The sequence below is a fragment of the Gaeumannomyces tritici genome (assembly GCF_000145635.1).
Source record: "Gaeumannomyces tritici R3-111a-1 unplaced genomic scaffold supercont2.1, whole genome shotgun sequence".
NCBI lineage: Eukaryota > Fungi > Ascomycota > Sordariomycetes > Magnaporthales > Magnaporthaceae > Gaeumannomyces > Gaeumannomyces tritici.
In genome coordinates, this window is record NW_008804545.1 from 789,499 (window position 1) to 809,772 (window position 20,274).

Genomic DNA, 20,274 nt, shown 5'->3' on the forward strand with positions numbered 1-20,274 from the left:
CCCTACGGTCGCCTAACTCTACCACTAGTCCTCCCCCCCCCCCCCCCCCCCCCCCCCCCACGTATTTCCCGTAAGGGTCTTTTTTGCCTTGCTTCCCGCGAGAAATGACGAATTCATGCGCGTCCCCTCCCCACACCCACCAGGGCTCAGCATTATCGAGTCGGGATAATCGACACGGCCTGACCAGGCAGTTCCTTGTTTGTGAACCCTAGGGTATAATTGAGCCCCCTGTGGTGATGCCCGATGGATGGCACGCGGGTCGGCCAAGACGGGAACTGGGATAAAGAAAGTGTCTGAAAAACAAAAACAAAAGAGAACCAAAACAGCAACAACAAGGAGAGGCCATGTCCAGGGTCTCGGACCTGAGGGTCACCTGTCCTGACATCTCGTCCCGCTCATGGTCCCCCAGCAGAAACATGACAACCACCTCCCCTGTTTGTCGACTTCAGCCGAATGCTACGGCCCAGTAAATAGTAACATGCTGCTAGCATCCCGTTCTGGGACGTGTTCTGTCTTTTCTTCGCAATTCCCTATTCTAGCCTGCTCCGGATCCACTCGCACCACTGATCGATGTCCTCGCACACCTGTAGCACCTGCCCTAGATCCTGGGGTTGCATCTGCCTGCCGCCGCCTTCCCGCTCCAGTCCCTTCCCTGGCATGGGCAGCACGTTCTCCGAGACGACGTGCACCATGCCGTTGAGCTGCACGTCTAGTACGACCGTGGCCGTCGCCCCACGGAAAGGGAACACGACTTGCAGCCGAGGCACCGGGTGCACCGTGAGCGTGACATCGATAGGTAGCGCAGGGCCTGCTGCTCCCCCTCCTCCTCCTCCTCCTCCTCCTCCTGAAGCATCGCCTCCAGAGATCGCTCCATCTGTAGAACCGTGCTGCCCTTGTACCTTGTCGCTATCATGCTGATCAATGCCCGCTGCTGCTGGCGCTGCCACTGGGTCCTTGGGGCCCGCCAAAAACGCCGCAAAGTCGGCCCTGGTAGTTGTCGTAGCAAGATTTTGCGTTTGTGTCATCTGTCTAGGCGCACCCGCCGTGGCATTCAAGCCTGCCATCCTCCCCGACGCTGACCCATGGAGCCCTGTTGCTGTGGGTGCTGCTGCGCCGCTCTCGGTATCGCCGTCGCCTGCCGGCGCTGCCGATGCCGCTCCGACGGGACCGAAGCTCCTCTCAAGCAGCGTGGATAGGAACGCATACTGCCTCAGGCGCGGTAGCATCTCGACCAGCTGACTTGGGTGCGAGAACGGTACAGATGATAGCGTCCGGCCGTACACGGGCTTGTAGATAAAGAGCGAGTTTCTGTGCAGCGCCTTTGTTGGCTCCGCCGCCGCCGTCGCACCCGTGACACCTCTCGGTAGTGGGGGATATACGGCAACCTCTTTTAGGCGCGTTATGCTGCGTGGCTCTGTCGGGTCGTGTTGGCTGTTTTCCGGCACGGGGAACATGAGACTGTCATAAGTCGAATGCAGGAACTCGCTCAGTGGCGCCTGTGCGATTTGCTGTATGTGCTCCCAGTCCTGTAGTGTCATGACCACAGGCGGGTCAAACTCGGCCGAGAAGACTACCGCTGGTAGCCGTCCCGAGTTATCCACGTCCATCCCGTCAGTCTTTTGTTGCTGTTGGTCTCCTCCCTCGCCCGGAATCACAGTGTTGGGCGGGTCCTGCCAGTCAAATAGTTGGTTCGCCGTCATCAGGAGGTGATCCTCGCCGACCATTGACGCATGCTTCTCGATCGCCGGCGAGAGCCACGCATCCGAAATGCGTGCTGGCTGATAGCCCATGGCGATGAGTGGCGCACAGCCAACCCATATACTCCATGCTCGCTCCGTCGCCTCCGTGTTTTCGCGCAGCTCAGTGCTGTCGCTGGCGGGCGGGGGGACGAGGTGCTGCTCCCTCCAATAGTCCAGCGTGAGGCCAACTTTACCGCGTTTGTGCATGCCGGGCTGACCATTGCGGGAGCAGAGCGCCGTCGTCAGGAGGCGCTCCTCGCCGCGGCCGGCCATGGCTGGATCGGCGCGCAGCTTGGACATATCCCACTGGTGCAAGCGCTCGAGACAGCCGTATATATTCGCAATCGCCTCGTGGCAGTTAAATCCCGGGATTACGCTCAGCTTGTCCAGCACCGCCAGCCGCTCGAGGTTGACAGCAAACCTGTTGAGCTTCTTGGTCAGTGGGCTCTCGTTGGGGCCGAGTTTGAGGTCGTCGAGTAGGATCCGGCCGGCCTGCTCCACGTGCCGCGAGACGACGTCGGATGAGTCCGGAAACGAGAGCGTGACCTTTTCGACGATGTTGTTTGCCATGACAATGTCGATGGACAATGCTGACCCTGCTATGATGAGAGTTTTCGACTTGTCGCTGCCTCCGCCCTCCTCCCACAGGAACTCGAGCCCAACACTCCTCACCAGACGCTCCAGTCCCGCGTCACTCACCCGGCCCTTGCTCTCCTATTTCCGTTGGCAGTGCCATGCGTCAACAATAGGTCATATACACCTTTGAAACACCTCGCCGGTGGCGTTTACACCACAAGAGTCCCGTGCAACAAGCCGGTTGCTTACCTTGAGTATGCTCAATATCCGATGAAGGCGCCTAATCTTTTCGTCGTCGTCGTCCCGCGTAGCCATGCCCCCCAGGCCATCCAAACCACCCACAACCCCAACATTATCCAGGCTGCCGATGTCGAGCCCGTTTCCTATTCCGAGCGCGCCTAGAGCGGCGGCCGTCGGGCTGTCGAACGTGACGGGGGCATTGCTGTTGCTCGGGTGGCCCATCAGCGTAGTGCTCGTGGCCGGCGATCTCCTGACGTGCTGCGGTGACGATTTGGGCCCGTGGGGCGAGAAGGCGGCGGAAAAGGGCGTCGAAACGGGCGGGGTGGCCGCTACACCGTGTTGCGTTCCCGATGGTGTCCTGCCCTGCTGCGAGGGCGCATGCTTCATGGGCGTCGGCGTCGCCATGTTTGCGGGGCGGCAGGCGTGGAGGAAGGGTCGGCTACCTGGCAAGCGCCATGTAAGACCGCCTGACCGGGAAACAACGCGGTGCGATGAGGGCACGCAGTTGCGCTCGGGTTGGGACGCTCGAGTTGGAACTCTGTTGGATCGTGTTCGTTCGGGATCGAGACTCGCCGTCTCTCAATTGGACTATATTTCGACGGGGTTGACCGGATGTAGCTGCACGCGGATTACTCGAAGGGCGGCGATACACTCGCGTTAGTAATGCTGGCTATGGAAACGGCAGGGAGGGCTGTGAGTAGCCCGTCGCGTCTCATCGGCTTGACGTTGAGATGGGGGTTGGGTGCGCGAAGTTCACTATGGTGGGGTTGGGAGTGGATCCCTGTCCAACATCCGAAAGCGGAGGCACGCTCATGACAGCCATGACGTCTGGATGCCCTCTAGCTTCGACACGGTATCAAACAACAGCTACGGCTGGGACTGGGATATTTAAACTGCGAGACAGGTCTGGGGGCATCTTGTATTCTTTCTGTCCTTAGAGATAGCAATACATAGGGCTTTGGATTTAAATGGGTATATAGATCATTAAATACATAACTAGACGTGTAAGTGTTGAGAATATATTACTGTTTGTTTTTACCAATTTTGCCTACCTCGACAACAACTTCTATTAACGTGATTCAGTTAGATAGAAAGGGGTATAGACACCAAGAAACAACGAGAAAAAAGACGATACAGTCAATTATATAGTATACGCCTTGCCATGCAATTATACCGAGTGCTCCTGGAAATCTCTCGATATGAACGTCAAAATGCAGTAAATATCATGGCATAAAAAATGCCAAAGCGACAAGCTGGAAAATCAAATACGCTCATGCATCGAGCCAATTTTGATTATATATCACAACAACTGATTTACTGAAACCTAACATTCTGTCCCATCAGGGTTTTATAAACGTTATCAAGAGCCTTCCTCTTCCTCGTCCGCTCCACAGCGGCCTCCTCAGACTCCTCGGGGACCCCAAACTCGTCCCCCTCAGGACCCTCAAGTTCGGGCGCCCAAACCCGGATCTGGCCGTCGGAGTGTCCAGAGTACACACCGCCGGCCGCGTTACGGCCCCCGACCACATGCCCGGACGACGACCCAAACCCCCCCGCACCCCTCCACGCCAAGCTGGTGACGCGGTTCTTGGCGGCCTGCTGCTGCTGCGCGCTGGCGCCGCCGCCAGCCACCCTCAGTCGCCGGATGATGGTGCCCTCGTGGAGGTCGAGCGCCAACACCTCGCTGCCGTTTGGCCAAAACAGAACGTCGCGCCTCGAGGGGCCCGACCCGGGCCCCGGACCGGCCAGGCCCGTCGGCGACACGAACATGTCGACGCTCATCAGCCCGCCGTTGCGGATCGACGGCCCGAAGTTGACGAGCGTGTTTGCGCCGGTCGTAGCATCCCAAACGCGCACGCGCCGGTCGTGGCCCGCGCTCACGACGAAGTCGCCGTCGTCAGTCCAGGCCAGACCGTTGACGGGGCCCGCGTGCGCCTTGGCCGAGGCGCGGATGCCGCGCGACGACAACGTCGCGTCCGGGGCAGAGGCGACGCGGCCGCCGCCGCCGGCGCGCCGCAGGATACCCAGGCCGTCCTCGTGGTCTAGCAGGGCGACGAGGGCGTTGGCGCGGCGCACATCCCAGACGCGGATAGTGCCGTCGGCGGCGCCGCTGGCTAGCACGTGCTCGCGCGCGGGCGACCAGGCGGCCGAGAGCACGGCGCCCGCAGCCGCGCCGATCTGGCCCGCGGCCATGAGGCTCTGGACGGCGGCACCGGAGCGTAGGTCGACGAGGCGCACGGCCGGGTGCTGCGTAGCGCAGGCGACGAGGAGGTGCGAGGCGATGGGCGACGTCGCGTGGGTGTACACCTTTGCGCCGAGGTCGAACGAGCCCGAGAGCTGGGCCGGCTCCGTGGCCCAGACCTTGAGGGTCTGGTCGTACGACGACGATAGGAAGGCGTCGGCGTCGAACGGGAAGAAGGACAGGTGCGTAACGCCGAAGCGGTGGTGCTGGTGCCTGTGTGCGTCCCTGTCGGCGCCGACCGCCGAGCGGCCGAGCTGGCCGGCGCCGGTCTCCCGGGCGATCTGGGCCGTCGGGCGGTAAGTGTGCGGTCTGTGGGGGTTTCGACACTGCTCCAGGTCCCAGAGGCGGATGGTGCCGTCAGAGCCGCCCGAGGCCAGGACGCGGCCGTCGAAGCGCTCTAAAGCTAGGGCGTTCACACCCGACTTGTGGGCCCAGATGGAGCGGCGTTCATCCTCGTCGGCGAGCCGGGATGGCCCAGCAGCGCCGCTGGCATACAGAGTGGCGCTTTGTTCGCCGCCATCGAAACGATGATGGGGCGCGGCGCGAAAGGAGTGTAATAGCCTGATTGTGTGAAGCCTCGCGAATGTCCTTCGGTCGACATCTCCAACCAACCTCTCAAACAGGAGATTGTTCATGCATCTGCCCTTTGCGAAGACTACCCACGAGGGCAGACTTCGGCCGCAAAGGGTTAAGGGTTTCTAGTATAGTCTGATAGTCTGGGCTCTCATCAAAAGTGGTGTCTAAATGGAGATGAGATTTGGTGACGGTTGCGCTGTGTCGCGTCTGCTATCGCGCAAGCGGGAGCCTAGCCGCAGGCAGTAATTGTGGGGTCGTGGTTCACTTCGCCTCTGAACCGCGACGTCATCGCCGCAGAAGGGGAAGGTTGTGAGCGACGCGTGAGACGTGCGCAAAATATTGGGCAATTCCAGAGCAATAAATATCAGTAGACACTCTCCACGATCAATCTACGGTTATACAATGGCCTGGCCGTAAAAGTGTGTTGCAATCACCCCTCAGACACGATGTGATGCTGCAATGAGTCGCTGGGAACCGCCTGAATTTTTCAAACCGTCGAGATAACCGGACAATTTTCTCATCTATCCCAACAACTGCCTAGCTCCACGGAAATGGGAGATGCAACGCGCGATCGGCATAGCGGCCAGCAAATAAGAGAATCGTATGTATCGGAGACAGCCTTGGATACGGCAGAAGAACCGAGGCAGAAGCGACACGCGAACGTCTACGATGCGGTGGCTGGTAAGTAGTCGCTATGTATATCAGAGGAAAATCAATTGCGTGAGAGCTGACGAGACCAAGGGCGAGTAACCACCACTGGGAGCCTGGGTGCATCGTCGGGGGTGCGGTCGGTCGATGGCATCTACCGTCTACGGGATGCGACGCTCGCGCCCGAAGACGTACTGTTCCAGCGCATCGACGCCCCCCAGCGCTACGCGGAGAAGGATATCTACTTCTCCCGTGAGGCCGCCGCCGTGACCGAGAGTGACAGCCGCCTCCTTCCAGACAGCGACCTGCTCAAAGCCGTGCACTCATACGCGGCCCACCTCTTTGAGAAGGTTGGGAGTCATCGTGGAGTCCACGGTGGCGGTGGTCACGGCGAGGAGGGGGAGGGGGAGGTTAGGGACCCCGGCTGCTTTTTCGGGTTGCGGCACGTGGACGAGCGCAGCATGGACGAGACGGCGCTCATCGCGTTCGGCATCCTGCTCGAGGAGACCGGGCGCGAGGTGCTGGGCAGGCGGGGGGACCTGGTCTTCACGGAGGGCCTGGACGAGGAGGGACCAGCCCAGACGGGTCGCGTGGCTGACGGGGATGGACGGCAGCCGCACACGAGGGAGGTGTCGGTGGGTCCTAGCGACGGGGAGACTTTCTGGAGGAAGGGCTACAAGAGGAGGAAGAGAAACGACGGGGGGTTTGGCGAGGGGTGAGGGCCGAGGTCTTGGTCTCAGGAGAGCGAGGAGCGGTGGAGTGGCAGGCTGCTGCTTGGCATGGCGATCAGGCTGCGCGTAGAGTGGCAGCGTATGCAGGTGGCGTGGGTGAGGCCTTTAGTTGCGTCTTGCTTGCTTCACGGGACCCAATGGGCTGGGTCGCCTGGGCTGGGAGCACGGGCCCCGTTCACCGAAGCAGCCTGGCGTGCTGCAAATGATGCTTGGCCGTCCACCGAGCTGCCGGCAGAGTGGGGCCAAACGGACCAAAACGGGGAAGGTAGTGGATCCGAGGCAGTTGGTGCCCCGAGCGTTCGGCCTCCGTGGCCAAGATCCGGTGTTATCCGAGCACGGAGCGGAATCAAACGGTCGAGTCGATGGCGTCAGTCAGTCTCCAGGTTGGCCGCGCCTTTCCGTTCTTGCTTTTGTTTCCCCCCCCTCATACTCTTGGGGCTCCATTAAAGAGTAGGCCGACAGCCAGTCAACCAACAGTCAAATCGCCCATTTTTGTCGCTGAGAATATAATGCCTCGTCGCCAGCCCCAGCACCAGCACCAGCACAGGTATTCTTGGCTTGCGGACGAATTCGGGTAAAATGACAATCCTTGCAGAGCCAGACAAGGCCACAGCTGCCTCCACCACCTACAGCGAATACAAATACGGCACTCTTAGCGACCTGCAGACTCTGGGCATTTGGGATTTTCGACCCAGCCAAGGCGAGACAGCCAATGGTAGTCCTGCTGTCAAGTACTGGGTCGTGTAAGCCCTTCCAAATCCCCCACCCTTCTGCTTTTTTTCCCTTTTCTGTCTCCTCCTGACAATCCCCGACCACAAGATTCATCCACGGCGGTGCCTGGCGAGACCCCAGAGTGACCCTACACGCCATCGAGCCGACCGTGGCCCAGCTCGTGGCGTCGCCGACACACAGCGCGCGCATCGCCGGCGTCGCCTCCATCGACTACCGCCTCACCGCACACCCGGACTTCCCCCAGGACCCGGCCACCACCCCACCCGGCCAGCTGCGCAATGCCCGCCACCCGGACCACGTGCGGGACGTGGCCGCCGCCATGACCCTGCTGGCCACCCTGCGCCCGATCGCCGGGCCCAGCACCCGATACCTGCTCGCCGGCCATAGCGCTGGCGCCACCCTGGCCCTGCAGCTGCTCATGGGCTCCCGCGCCGGCGTCGTCGACGACGTCGCGGTCGCGCAGCCGCCGCCGTTCCCCGCCCCCGCCGCCATCGTCGGGTACGAGGGCCTCTACGACCTGCGCGGCATCTGCGCCCGTAAGGGGTACGGGTTCCTGTTCGCCCCGCCCTTTGGCGACGACGAGGACGCCTGGGACCGCGCGAGCCCCGCCCTGCACCGCGGCCTCGCCGCCGCCTGGGACGCCTGGGCCGCCGCCACCACCGACGCCGGCCTGGGGCGGAGGCGGCTCGTCGTCGTCGCGCAGTCGACCGAGGACGAACTCGTCGACATGGACGAGGCCCTCGCTATGGAGCGCGCGCTGCGCGACGACGGCGTGCCCCACATGCTGATCGCCGACCTCAAAGGTAAGCACAGCGAGGTGCTGGGGGCGGGCACCGACATTGTGAGGGTGCTGGGTCAGACTGTCGATGCGCTCGAGGCGTAGATACGAGCGAGCCGTGCTAGATGCTATCAAATGGTAGGTGTATGGAGCAGATAGAATCGAGAGATGCCTGCTTCCCTGCCTCTGTTTGTTTGACTGCTTTCCAAGTGGTGTTGATATTATCTAATTACTGCCTATGCCGTATTGATAGGTTGGCTTGTTGTGTGTGGGCATGTAACCAAGTCACCCGCCGCCCCGTTGCTCGTCTCGTCGTCGCGGGATCCTGCCCCTTTCCCTTTCCGCATACACGCCCCTTTATACACTAATCCCAAAACCCGATCCCGATCGCTTCATCAATAATCCCAAAACCATGCTCAAAATCCGTTCCAGCTCTTGTAGCCCAATCCGTATAACACCCTTGAACTCCATGCTTGCTTTTTATCATCCCGTCTTTATAAAGACACCCATCCGTCATTACCACCGATTTGTTTTTTCTGTCCCATTACCGCCGCCGACGCATATTACACGTCAAGTGCCTCGACCTTCTTCTCCACAGGAGTGCTGCTGGGCTTCGTCTTGGACCCCCACGCGATAAGTCCACCGACGACGGCCAGCGAACCGGCCCAGATCTGGGCGGGCAGGTACCAGCGGCCGCCGCTGGCATCGACGATGGCCGCGGCCAGGGGCGGGCCGATGAGGGTCGCGAGGCCCGCAAAGGCGCACAGCATGCCGAAGCGCATGCCGACCCGGCTCGGATCCGGCGTCAGCGCCACCAGGACGGCGGGCCAGATGCCCTGCGCCGCGCCGTTGGCGAGACCGAACACGGCGGCGAAGACGTACATGCCAGCGGGTCCCGTCGCCGCCGCCCAGCAGAGGACCGAGATGCCCGTGATCACGGCCGAGATGACGAACACGCCCGCCGGACCGAGGCGCTTGAATCGGCACGCCACGAAGCCCGCCAGGGGCCGGGTCGGGATGCCGAGGGCCGAGTTGATCATGACAAGGGCCACCGACTGCGTCGGTGCCATGCCCGCCACGACCTCTCCGATTATGTTGATCTGTTGGTGATGGCGTCGTGTGAGTACGTCTATCTTCAAGCTCAACCAGACCACCATAAAATGAAGGGCCTTGTCTTACGTAGAAGAAAGCAAAGTATAGTGCGACGAAAAAGAGAAATGACGAGACGACGAAGCAGACGAAAGGGACCTCCCTGAGCGCTCCGATGTCGATGAGCGGCTCGGAGCCCACCTGCTTCTGCTTCCTCTCCTCCACCAGGCGCTGGTGTCGGCGCGGGCGGAGAAGGGCGAGGGCACAGAGGCAAAAGGTTAGGGCCACGAATCCGGCGACCCTCATCGCCCAGGCGAAGCCGATGTGCGGGATCAGATGCTGCACCACCGCGGGGAACACTATGCTTCCTATGCTGGTGCCCACAGTGGCCGTGGTCACGGCAAGACTGCAAGGAGAAGATGCTATGTTAGACACTTTTCCGCAGCTGGTCGCCGGATACCCCCATGTGATGCTGATTTGGTGTACGAAGGATAGGGCAAGCACATGTGGGCGGTGTGTGTCGCGGGTTTTACTCACGATCGCTTCGACTCGTCAAAATGCGAGTTGATGGTGGCCAGCGTCGGTGGCGTCAGCATGCCCAGGCCCAAACCCGTGCAGAGGCCCTGGGACAGGAAGATCTGCCACCACACGCCCTGCGCCAGGCTGGCCGTGAAGGTGCCGAGGGCGACGAGGACGGTGCCGGCGGCCACGGTCGACAGGATGTAGCCCGCGTCGGAGAGCCGGCCCGAGACGACACAGAGCAAATAAGCCAGGAAGCCTTGGACCGCGCCGACCCAGGCCACCTGCGACGCCGGCAGCCCCTGCGCCGAGACGTAGAAGGCCTGGAAGACGCCAAACGTGGCCGGGAAGCCCCAGCCGACGGCGTTGAGGAGCACGCCGGCCACCACCTGCGACCACGCCGCCCAGCCGCCGTTGGGCGGGGGGTCGTCGGCGGCCAGCGTGGCCGACGAGGAGGCGAACGAGGCATAGGAGATGGGGGAGATGGGGACTATTGTGGCCGACGACGGCGACGAGAGCTTGCCGGCGTCGTCGTGGGCGTGGATGCTAGGAGGGTAGGATGGTGTTGGGGTGACGTCCGAGTCCGAGTCCGAGATGGCTCTAACCTCGACGATCACGCCGGCGTCCTTCTTCTTCTCCACGTCTGCGGCCTCGGCCGTCTTGGTGAAGCTGTCGCCCATGTTGGGGGGATGGACTGGGGCTTGGTGATGCGCCCGAGCAGAAGGAACCGCGGGTGAGGATGCGGGATCAAAAAGAAGATCAAAGAAGAAGGCTCGAGAGGGGAGAGTCAAGATGATGAAGAAGATGATGGTTCCTGATAGGCAACCGGGCCTTTCGAAACTGGCGGGAGCGCATCTCTCTTTTATCCTTCGGCCATCGCCTTCCTCCCAAAACCCCCTGATACTTTGTCTGGTGCTGAACTTTTTTTTTTTCTCGTCGTTGCTGCCACCACCCCCTCGGTGTTGCCATCTTCACACCCCCTGAGCCCGTTCTCGGCCCACGCTAGGTGTATACCGGCAGCGTGTTTCGAGGCCAGCAAGAGTCCCGACTTTTTTCGTTCCCCCACATTTGTTTTTTTCCAGGCCCAGCTGGGCCAGACCAGGGGTGAGGCAGTGCGCGCCGGCCAACGGATGACTATTGCATTTTCCGCTTCGTACCCTCCATCCCTTTCGGCCTCCACATCGCCCCATGATGGCTTCACAGGGAAGGAGCTGGCGAGAAAATAGCGGTGCTGCCGGAGCGGATCTTTCTGGGGCGGCTGGCACTTTCACGCCTACCTGCCTGTCTGCGCGCGCCCTTTCCCTCCCTCTCTCACATCCTCCTTCCCTTTTCATCTTTTTTTTCTTCTCTCTCCCAGCCGGCTGAAACTTTTCCATCCTGCCCGGGCAGGCCTGCTCTCCACAACCACCTAGCCTACCGCGACAAGGTAGGTTTAGGTGGGCAGGCGCCGCTAGACATAAATCTAGCTCACCGGCTGCCGTGCTCCATTCGCAAATTTCCGGCGGGCTGTCGCGCCTGGGCTAGGGGAGACGGGCGTTCTGAATCCAGTTCGTTCGCTCCCCTGGGCCTTGGCCGCTACTCCTGCTCCTCTCCCACCCTCCCGTACCGATCGCGCAATTCCTAACGCAGGTGATGGGCACACCGACTCCACGACACGGAAGTGGTGGGAGGGGAGGGTGACAGGAAGGTGGCGGGAGACCATTATCCGCTCGTTCGTGGCATGCGCGTACACGTCTTTCCTCATAGCTCCTGCTACCATCTTTTCTGACGGCGTAGAATGCAGAGTGCGAAAGAAGAAGGAAACGAGGGCTGGCGTGCGGCACCAGCCGATGGTGACAAAGCGGGCGCTTCTCGGTGGCAGCACAAGAGGTCACGAGAGTCGAAAAAAAAAAAAGAAAAAAAAGGGGAGCAAACCATCGGCAGGCAGGGGTGGCGAGTGTGTGCCTCACCGGTCCGCCTGCCGCCGCCGTCGCAACAACGAAATGGAGCAAAAGAGAATATGGGAAGAGTGAGTGAGAGGAAGAAAAAAAAAGGAGCCTTCCCTGAAAATAGAAACGCGTGTGCTGTTCCCAGCTGTGTTCTCCACATGGACCAGCTGGGGCCCGAGCGCCAGGCCGAAGCCTTCCTTTCCTTGGACCTTGCCAGTCCACACCCAAAAGGGTCTCTTTCCCCGAAAAAAAAATTGATCTCGGTCTCCTCTCCCCGTGTCCGCCCCCTCTCCAATCCCGATTCCTTCCAACACGCCTCGTTGATCACTCCTTCTGGCCCGGTCTGGACTTTCTCGGCCTTTGGCGCGCGGACACTACGGCAGGTTATGGGGCTAACGCCCTCCACTCGCCGGCAGGGGGGGCGTGGCTGTTTGGGAAGACCAAATAGGAGCCGCCCGGCCGACACGGGCAAAGCAAGACAGTCCATGATATGCCCGATATCGCGAGGGGGGTGTACAGTAGCCGGAAGCATCATCTAGTTGTAAGGTACCTACAGCTACCAGGTAGAGCTCGCAGCCCAACCCAAAAACCACACCTAACCGGCACCCTTCCCCCCACCGGTCTGCACCAGGGGTGCTGAATTCGAGTCCGTGCTCCATCTGTCTCTCCTTCTCCCCCTGCTACCCGCCAAGGCATGCTGTGCCTGTGTCGCGGGCAGCGCGAATGCCGAATGGGAGGAAATCCTGGAGGCAGGGGTGTGTGTGGGAAGCGCAAAGCCGACAGGAGAAGGCGTGATGGCGCGAAGACCGGAATTTCGGTTTTGGGCATCGCCGCATCGCCTAAAACCCCACATGCACATCAAGTTCGAATCTCGATGGACGCTAAGAAAAAAAAAAGAGGGAAAGGTTCGTAACGGACGTAGGAAGGGAAGCTAGGCTGCATGTCAGAATAGGAGGGCAACCAGAATTGTGTGTAGTTAGTCACCTACGCGCCACACAACTTACGAGCAGGACGATATGGCGAGTTAAGTTTACGTTGCTGGTGTTGGTTGGTTTGCCACATGATAGATATAGGCGTGTACGCGTACGCCCGTCGAAACACATGAGCCTCGTATATTGTTTTCTGTCTTGTCGTAGCATTCCACGTGCATCTGTCACCTCCTCTCTCGTCACTGGGATACCGGGCCCGGCAAGACATTCCGTCCAGCAGACATGGGACCGAGATGCGTTGGTACTTTTCGACATTGCGCGATGGCAGGTAGTTAGTTGGTCGGCAAGCGCAAGAGAAAAAAAGGACGAGAGCCCGCAAAATCAAAAGGCGCGGTGTGCGCCTGCGTCGCACCCAACGTGCATGGCCCTCCATTCCTTCGGTCCGTCCGGGCATACCGCAGGCAGGTAGGTAGAGAGGGAGCGGCGAGCAGCCGTAGACAAATCGTCTGGCCACGCGGGATCCTCCCGCCTTCACGATGTGGATCCAAGAGGATGGCAGGGGGGGAGTGAAGGGAGGGGGCGTGCGACGGGCCCGTGTCGGTCGGTCGGCCTGTGTAGTCACAGTGGAGAAGGCCCTGGGCCTCGACCCTTCCATATGTCGCATCGGCGGCGAGAAGGAAACCTTGTGACTGATGGGAATTTGGAAGCGGGAGGGCCAAAAAGTGGGCGTGGAATTAGCTTTGCTGTCAAAAGGGAAGGGGGCGAGAGGGCATGAGTAAGTGCTGGTGGAAAGGGGAGAGAGAGTGAGAAGGAGGGAGGTTGTGGTGGTTCATGCTGTGTAGCGGCGGTCAGTGCTGGATGCTGGATGGGGTGGGTGGGCTGCGAACCGGGAGGACGAAAAAGGAAAAAGCGAGCAAAGTGCCTAATCGGTAGCGTGTGTGGGTGGTGGTGATGGTGGTGGTGGTGATGCATTGCGAATGTGACAGCCAGATCTGCCTCTCGAAGAATTAAGGTGCATCCCGTTCCGCACGCAAACGTTTTTTTTTGATATCCGGACATGTTCCAAGGTCGCATCCAAAAGGAACCGCGGGATCGAAGGAAAGGATGGAACGAATGGAAGCCGCGAATTGGCCAGCAGCCAATCATCTGGGGGCGCAGATGGACCCACCTTCCCAAGACGGATAGTAGCGAAAAAAAAACACGCACAGACATCCTGGCGCCGCCGAGAGGTGCAGGTGCCTTACTTCCTCAGGAACCAGTGCAGATTCGGTCCAATGGCCTGTCGCGCACCAAGCGAGCCAGCCAGCCTCTCGGGATGATGACGTAATTGCTTCAACGACCACTCAACGGACGACCCCTCCTTTTTTTTTGTCTATCGCAAAAAGCAGAAATCCGCGACAACTGACATCCCCCGCCCCGGATCAATCACCCTCATCGATCCAATCAAGGCGCATCGCAAAAAATGGCGTTCCGGACCAAACAAAACTACTGCGCCCAACTCCACCTTTTCCTCTCTCGTTCTTTTTGGCGGCGCACCATCGCGACCGAACAACGCACTACCCCGCCAAACCCGAAAAGGGAAGTATGCGACGCTAGGCCTGAACGGGAATAGCCGGGCGGCACTTTAAGTTGACGTGAGGCGGCGAAAGAAGCACACACACACACCCCCGCGCGCGCGCGCGCCGACAACGCTGTCGCCATTACCGTCGCCGCACAAGACGCCGTGATCGATCGTGATTGTGGTGGTATTTGACGAATTGTCACAACTTTGCCTTGTTTTTTTTTCTTAGCAGCAGTCTGTTTCAGAAAATGCGTGCCGAATGCCGCGGGGAAGACAAAACCCTCGGCCCAGTCTAATGTATTGGCGTGTCCAATCAATGCTGAACAGCAAAGCGACAAATGCTTGCTTGCTCCTCCCTTCCTCCGTCACAGAGAAGAAGCCAGAACCCCCCGGGGGGGCCAAGGTGAGTGAGGGAGGGAGGCATCGGCTCCGGTACCCATCCGGTCTGCCCCCCGTCTGTCGCATCGTGAGAAACGTGCACAACACCACGCGCGCGCACTTTCCTGTTCCTGTCTCTCCCTCCCCATATTGATGATCCTCGGGGAACCTGGAGGCCAAAGCCGGGACGGCCGGGGGGGATTGGCTAGCCACCGATAACGGACGCAGTGCGGGGGGGTGTGGGATTGATTTTCTGGGCTCGTGTCAGCGCAAACTGGCGCCGGCCAATAAATACGGGGCTTGGCGCGCGAGTGAGGGCTTGTTTCCCATTCGACTCTTGTCTGGTTTCGGTAGAGTAGGTTATGCCAAAGTCTGGGTCTGGAACCTCCATCCGGAAAAGGAAAACGGGACCTCAGGGGGAGGGAGAAAGCGAGAATGTCGGTGTGTTTGCTTGCTCATGCGCATAAGCTAGCCGCCCGGTAAGTGCTTTCCGGCATCTCTCCTTGTCATACCCACAACGAAGCACGATTTCTCCGTCGGAACCCTCATACATATACCAACAACCGGAGTGGCCTCCTTGGCGAGGTGCCCGCCGAAAAAGAAAGCGCGTATCCAAATGTCACGATAGTCATAAAAACCCGCGTGACGTCCCCTCCCGCGAACACGTATCCCGGCCTTTCCAGCCATCCGACCCAACCTCTGGCGCTTTCTGGTCGCATGCATGTTCAAATCATGTTGTTATTGTCTTCTCTCACCTCCCTGCGCGCACATGCACACTATCCCAATCTCCCAAACACGCTGCTGTCAAGCTTCAGAGGGAAACGACTAAAACAACGCACATTCACATACACACACAAAGAGAGTAGCAACAAACACACTTAAAATACGAGCCAGCTGGCACGGGAAGCAAACAAGTAGATGAAGAGATAACAGGGAAAAAATAACAGTAAAAGGAAGCAAAAAAAAACAGGGAGGAAGGACCCAAGTGACAAGTCTTCCAACCCCCCGCCGGAAACCCCTTCCTTTCTCTTCCCCCCCTTTCCCCTAAAGATATTCTTTTGCCCTCTGATCCGGGGCTTGCCTGTATCTTCCGAGAGGGAGCAAACAACGGCCTGATCCCCCAAATTCACCTCTTGTTGCCTCCCAGCCTCGTGCTCAACCAGAAACTGACGCGGCCGAGCAATCTCGCAGCTCCCCAGTGCCTGCCGAAGTCGTGTTGCCGATAAGATATTGTGTTATTTTTTTCAGTTTCGTCGGCTTGGACAGTTCCAGATCGACAATAAAAATGGTGGTGTCGCCAACCTTTCCCACTCAGCGAGTGAACCCCTTGATAGAACCCAAACTTCTTTTCGAGAAAAAAGGAAAAGAAGAAACCCGTGCAGTACAAAACAAGGCAAGCATGGACAGAGAAGAAGAAAAAGACGTGTTCGCCAGCGCCCAAGAATCCATCCCCGTGATGTGTGGTAAAAAAAAAAAAAGGAGTGGAATGATATCTGTAAGAAGTAGATATCGCCATTACATCCACTGGTAAACACAACTAACGCCTGGCTCCGAAAACAAAGCATCTCGAGAGCAAAAGCAAGAAACGGACACGGGTAAACAGGTAGAGAAACGAGCCGAGGGGGAGACCAGACTCTCGACTTTTTGATGGCTCGGCGAAGCCACGACAGCTGCCGTGGACCGCAATCCGGCGAGGAGATCCCCTTCCAATCCCTGCCGTGCTGTGGACGCGTTCCACGACGCCCAGTTCTGACACCCTCTCCTTTCTTGTGGTTTTTTTTTTCTGATGTTTTCTTGATTTGCGGAATATCATGGAAGATCCGGCTACTTCAAGACAAGTCCCACCAGCATGGTTGGCCAGAGGACATGTCTATCCAAAGAAAGGCGACGAACAGAGAAACGGCTCCGCCACGGCCGCTCACCTCTTCCGCTTCTTGTTCTTGTCCAAGGGAAGCGATGCGATTGGCGGCAGGATGGTAGATGACGAAGCGATAGGCGCAGCAGGGAGGAGGGTTTGCTGTGGGACGGGGACAACCGTGGTGGGGGCCGAGACCTCGTCCTTCTTGATGGGGACGCCCATGTGGCGACCGTACCGGCCCTTGCGCCCGTTGCCCTCGTCCTCGCTAATGCAGAGCTCGGCCGGGATGCCTGCATCCTTGCAGCGACCGCACGGCCTTTGGCGATCGCATCCCTTCTTGCTCTTGCGGCAGCGCTGGCAGCGAGGTTTGCTCGACAGATCTGGCTGGTCATCCTCACCCATGCCCGTAGGGAATACGGCGCCGCCATTGGAAGCAACCGATTGCTTGCGCGAGGGCGCCGGCAGCGAAGCGGGCGACATTGGCCCGGCGGGCATCACCGCGGGAGGCACAGCCTTCTTGGTCTTGGCCCCCGTCGAGGGCTTAGGGGCTTTGGCCGAAGTCGTCTTGATGGGCTTGGGCTTCGCGGCTGCGCCGTTGGTCCTGGGGACGTCCGGGATGAAACCATTGGCTGAGGGCTTGCTGGGCGCGCCCATAAGGCCACCCGTCACGCCGCGCGCAAAGTCGTTCTGCTCTATGCTTTCGCGAGGGCCGACAAGATGGCTCTCGGTGGTTGGGTACAGCTTCTTGCTGACGCCGGTAGCATCCAGCTTCTGTCTCCGTGCCACAGGGAGTTCGTCCTCGCTCTCACTCTCGGCGTCGCTGGTGGCTCCCGTGCTGGAGGAGGCATCAGCCCGCCCGCTAAAGGTGTCGTCCAGCGTCGAGGCCGAAGTCCTTCCGTGCGAGATGTTGGACACATCGCCCAGGCGCATCAGCTGTATTGCGACGTCCTTGTCCTCTTCTGACATGCAGCTCCCCACCGTCGGGTCCGGCGTTGGCAGTATGCCCATGGATGGGCCGATACCCATGCCCGAGGGGTAGCCAATGCTGCCGCGATTGCGACGGCTCTCAGGGCCAGGGGTGACAAAAGCGCCGGGGTGGCTGAAGCCATTGCCATTGCTCTGGGGCGACTGCAGTGGCCGCGGGTGTGTGAAGGGGTTCTGGCCGGGCTGCACAAAGGGCAGCGAGGCACGAGAGTGCTCAATGCGGCGGGCAGGAGACACGGAAGGGTTGGAGGTTGCCGCGGGCATCTGTGGGGGCGCGAAGAGAGGCAGTTCCTGGAGCAAAGAAAGCACGCGCTGTCAGCAAAACACTTATCCGACGACAAAGTGGCGCAACCCAACGTCGACGGGCTACACACCGAGCTCTCGAACTTGGCCCGCTTGCGACGGCCGCCCTCGACAATGTTCTCGACGCTAATCTCGGTTGTGCCGATCTGCTCCTTGCTCTTGCCGCACGAAGATCCTGGGGCGCCGTCGCCGCTGCTGTAGCCGTTGATGCTGTCGTTGCAGCCGTCGCCGCGATTCTTGGACGACCGAGAGCGGCCCTTCTTGGAAGCGGCGGGGTTCGTGCCGACCGATGTGCTCCGACGGCCTCGGCCGCGGTTGGGAGACGGGCTGCGCCTGCGAGAGGTCCTAGATCCCGGGCGAGACATGTGCGCATCGTATTGTTGATGCGAGGAGGGGTGTGAGCCGAAACCGTCATGGCCAAAGTACGACTGGGCGCCGACAGCCGAAGGGTGGTACGAGTGAGCGCCAAAGGAGCCAGAGGCGACAGTAGGCTCCTCGATGACCCGGACGTAAACGGTCATGTTGTTGCGAAAGTTCTCATAGCGCGCAATCAGCGTGTTGCCGCCCTCGTCCTCAAAGCTCACGCCCTTGGAGCTGGTGGGACTTGAGTACAGGCCATAGAAGTTCTTGACCGTCGTCACGATAGACTCGGTGGCATCATGGGGGAATATCTGCACACGCATGGGCAGGCGCGCGCGGTACTGCTCAGACGAGATCAACTCGAACCTGACATTCTTGGGTTCCGGCTGGGGCGATACCGACGGGCGGCCCTCGTTGGAGCCGCTGGATGCTGGAGACATATCCATGACGCTGGTGGCTCGTAGTATCACGGGGGCGTCTTGGAGCTTGCTGGCCGTCGAGTGCGCTGGATTGCGGCGCTGTGCCTCGGAAGCGCCGGCCTCGTCTGTGTATGGGGGAGAGTATGAGCAGGACTCGGCAGCCGAGATCAGGCTCAGGAATTCCATGAACGGCTAGTAGCCCTCGAGGGTGCGTTGCATGGATGAGCGGCGAGCCGGCGAAGACAGGTTCTGGCCGCCTAAAGATGCTGGGAAGGAGTGGGCGGTGCGTGGCGGGAAAGAATATACGAGGTCGAGGATCGGAGGGCCAGCGGCCGGTCGGCCAAACTTGGGCGGTCAACGCCAGACCACGGGGAGGGCCTTGGAAGAGATCGCCTCGCACAAAGCGGCCGGCGAGCGCCTGGAATCACTGTGGATGAGGAGCGGGAGGCACCACTGTTAGCTTCCCGAAGGGCATTGCGAGCAGGCGCTGGGGCTGGGGGTGTCCATCGCGGATGGCATTGCTAGTCAGGGTGCGACCGGCCAGCCAGACTGACGCAGCGCAGGGGGCGACAAACGCCAGTAGGCGAGGAGTCGTGAGGAGCGGCGACGGCACGGGGAGCAGTACAATGGGGTGGGATGCGATCGCGTGAAGCAATGGCACCAGGGAGACTCACCAGAGAGCGAAGAAATGGCGATGGTGGGCGTCGAGGGCGGTTTGGGGGTGGACTCGCGGCTGTTCAGGATGGGCCCGTCCTGGCGAAAGCGTCCGAGGCGTCAGTCTGGGTGGTGCTGGGCTGGGCGGGAAGCAGGGACGCAGGAGGATTGCGGGCTGGGCGGGCGTGAGGTCAAGATGGGAGACTGAGGACTCACAAGAGGGGGTTTGGCAGGACTTGATGGGATCTGGACAGGAACAATTCGGAGGTTGTGGGGAGAAGTCGCAGAGAGGAGTTGGGGATGATAGGTTTTGCCTGGTCGAGGCATTCAGGCCAATCGAGGGATGGCGCACCAGCGTGCTCCGCTCTGCTGGCCTGGGTGTCAGGCGCTGTGTGGCTAACTAAGCCAGCCCGCCTTATGCACTGGCACACACCATCTCCAGCAACCTCGCACTGCACACACTGCCAGCCTGCAAATATTGGCATGCTGCATGCGTCTTTGACCGCACATTTTTTCTGGTTTGTTTTGGTTTTTTCTCTTGCAGCCTCGGATAGCAGGCGAGTAGCAGGTACCTATCTACATCAGGTACCTACGTGTATGCATGCGTTGGTGAGCGATTGCGCTGGTTCTCCAGTTGTAATGCTGCTCTCCGTGCGCAAGGCCCTCCTTGCCGTGACTGTTTCTTGCGTGCCTGTGGATTTCTACAACCCAACAGTCTTTTAATCTTGGAGCGACGACATGCCGTGTCTCTGCCCAAGGTTGTAAGTGAAACACCCTTGGATTGGCCTGCTTGACTAGCCCACCGCGGACAAGGAGAAACATGAAATTTCCCTTTACAACGCAGCCTGGAATCCGCATATCAGAAACCCGCGCTGGTCTTTTGTCCTGTCGCGGGCGCAACGAGAGGAGACACCTGTAGATGCAGGCCAAGTTGGGCAGACCGGCAGGCGAGGCGGGCGCATCGAACCGGGTTCATGACACTGTGCGCTACATGTCTGCCTCTCTGCCTCTCTCTCACTCTCTCTCTCTC

The 20,274-nt window shown here is 59.9% G+C and overlaps 6 protein-coding genes across 6 annotated transcripts; 2 read left to right on the forward strand and 4 right to left on the reverse strand.

Annotated features, from left to right (window-relative positions):
• Positions 1-50: 50 nt before the first annotated feature.
• On the reverse strand, positions 51-3,275 carry GGTG_00243 (hypothetical protein). Its single transcript, XM_009217985.1, has 2 exons — positions 2,565-3,275; positions 51-2,453 (listed from the first exon to the last, which is right to left on the reverse strand). The coding sequence occupies exons 1-2, from the start codon at positions 2,958-2,960 to the stop codon at positions 531-533; spliced, it is 2,319 nt and encodes a 772-aa protein (XP_009216249.1). The 5' UTR covers positions 2,961-3,275; the 3' UTR covers positions 51-530.
• Positions 3,276-3,746: 471 nt separating this feature from the next.
• On the reverse strand, positions 3,747-5,682 carry GGTG_00244 (DNA excision repair protein ERCC-8). The gene has a single exon (XM_009217986.1). It carries the CDS (start codon positions 5,430-5,432, stop codon positions 3,870-3,872), a length of 1,563 nt encoding a protein of 520 aa, XP_009216250.1. The 5' UTR covers positions 5,433-5,682; the 3' UTR covers positions 3,747-3,869.
• Positions 5,683-5,747: 65 nt separating this feature from the next.
• Positions 5,748-7,303, forward strand: GGTG_00245 (hypothetical protein). Its single transcript, XM_009217987.1, has 2 exons — positions 5,748-6,054; positions 6,115-7,303. The coding sequence occupies exons 1-2, from the start codon at positions 5,925-5,927 to the stop codon at positions 6,738-6,740; spliced, it is 756 nt and encodes a 251-aa protein (XP_009216251.1). The 5' UTR covers positions 5,748-5,924; the 3' UTR covers positions 6,741-7,303.
• On the forward strand, positions 7,236-8,945 carry GGTG_00246 (hypothetical protein). The gene is made up of 2 exons (XM_009217988.1): positions 7,236-7,495; positions 7,572-8,945. The coding sequence occupies exons 1-2, from the start codon at positions 7,332-7,334 to the stop codon at positions 8,365-8,367; spliced, it is 960 nt and encodes a 319-aa protein (XP_009216252.1). The 5' UTR covers positions 7,236-7,331; the 3' UTR covers positions 8,368-8,945.
• GGTG_00247 (hypothetical protein) lies at positions 8,393-11,879 on the reverse strand. Its single transcript, XM_009217989.1, has 3 exons — positions 9,889-11,879; positions 9,442-9,757; positions 8,393-9,362 (listed from the first exon to the last, which is right to left on the reverse strand). The coding sequence occupies exons 1-3, from the start codon at positions 10,548-10,550 to the stop codon at positions 8,826-8,828; spliced, it is 1,515 nt and encodes a 504-aa protein (XP_009216253.1). The 5' UTR covers positions 10,551-11,879; the 3' UTR covers positions 8,393-8,825.
• A 3,505-nt stretch (positions 11,880-15,384) lies between these two features.
• Positions 15,385-19,525, reverse strand: GGTG_00248 (C6 finger domain-containing protein). Its single transcript, XM_009217990.1, has 4 exons — positions 19,461-19,525; positions 19,265-19,343; positions 17,883-19,017; positions 15,385-17,799 (listed from the first exon to the last, which is right to left on the reverse strand). Exons 3-4 carry the CDS (start codon positions 18,774-18,776, stop codon positions 16,585-16,587), a joined length of 2,109 nt encoding a protein of 702 aa, XP_009216254.1. The 5' UTR covers positions 18,777-19,017; positions 19,265-19,343; positions 19,461-19,525; the 3' UTR covers positions 15,385-16,584.
• Between the last annotated feature and the right edge of the window lie 749 nt (positions 19,526-20,274).

Excerpts from the sequence above, each read along its gene's own strand:
- GGTG_00245 (XM_009217987.1), top strand. The coding sequence starts at position 5,925 with ATGGGAGATGCAACGCGCGATCGGCATAGCGGCCAGCAAATAAGAGAA. Across the intron at positions 6,055-6,114 it reads CGTCTACGATGCGGTGGCTG|GGCGAGTAACCACCACTGGG; the intron begins GTAAGTAGTCGC and ends GACGAGACCAAG.
- GGTG_00248 (XM_009217990.1), bottom strand. The coding sequence starts at position 18,776 with ATGGAATTCCTGAGCCTGATCTCGGCTGCCGAGTCCTGCTCATACTCT. Across the intron at positions 17,800-17,882 it reads GGGCCAAGTTCGAGAGCTCG|GAACTGCCTCTCTTCGCGCC; the intron begins GTGTGTAGCCCG and ends TCTTTGCTCCAG.
- GGTG_00247 (XM_009217989.1), bottom strand. The coding sequence starts at position 10,550 with ATGGGCGACAGCTTCACCAAGACGGCCGAGGCCGCAGACGTGGAGAAG. Across the intron at positions 9,758-9,888 it reads TTTGACGAGTCGAAGCGATC|TCTTGCCGTGACCACGGCCA; the intron begins GTGAGTAAAACC and ends TTCTCCTTGCAG. Across the intron at positions 9,363-9,441 it reads TATACTTTGCTTTCTTCTAC|ATCAACATAATCGGAGAGGT; the intron begins GTAAGACAAGGC and ends CATCACCAACAG.
- GGTG_00246 (XM_009217988.1), top strand. The coding sequence starts at position 7,332 with ATGACAATCCTTGCAGAGCCAGACAAGGCCACAGCTGCCTCCACCACC. Across the intron at positions 7,496-7,571 it reads GCTGTCAAGTACTGGGTCGT|ATTCATCCACGGCGGTGCCT; the intron begins GTAAGCCCTTCC and ends CCCGACCACAAG.
- GGTG_00244 (XM_009217986.1), bottom strand. The coding sequence starts at position 5,432 with ATGAACAATCTCCTGTTTGAGAGGTTGGTTGGAGATGTCGACCGAAGG.
- GGTG_00243 (XM_009217985.1), bottom strand. The coding sequence starts at position 2,960 with ATGGCGACGCCGACGCCCATGAAGCATGCGCCCTCGCAGCAGGGCAGG. Across the intron at positions 2,454-2,564 it reads GGATATTGAGCATACTCAAG|GAGAGCAAGGGCCGGGTGAG; the intron begins GTAAGCAACCGG and ends CAACGGAAATAG.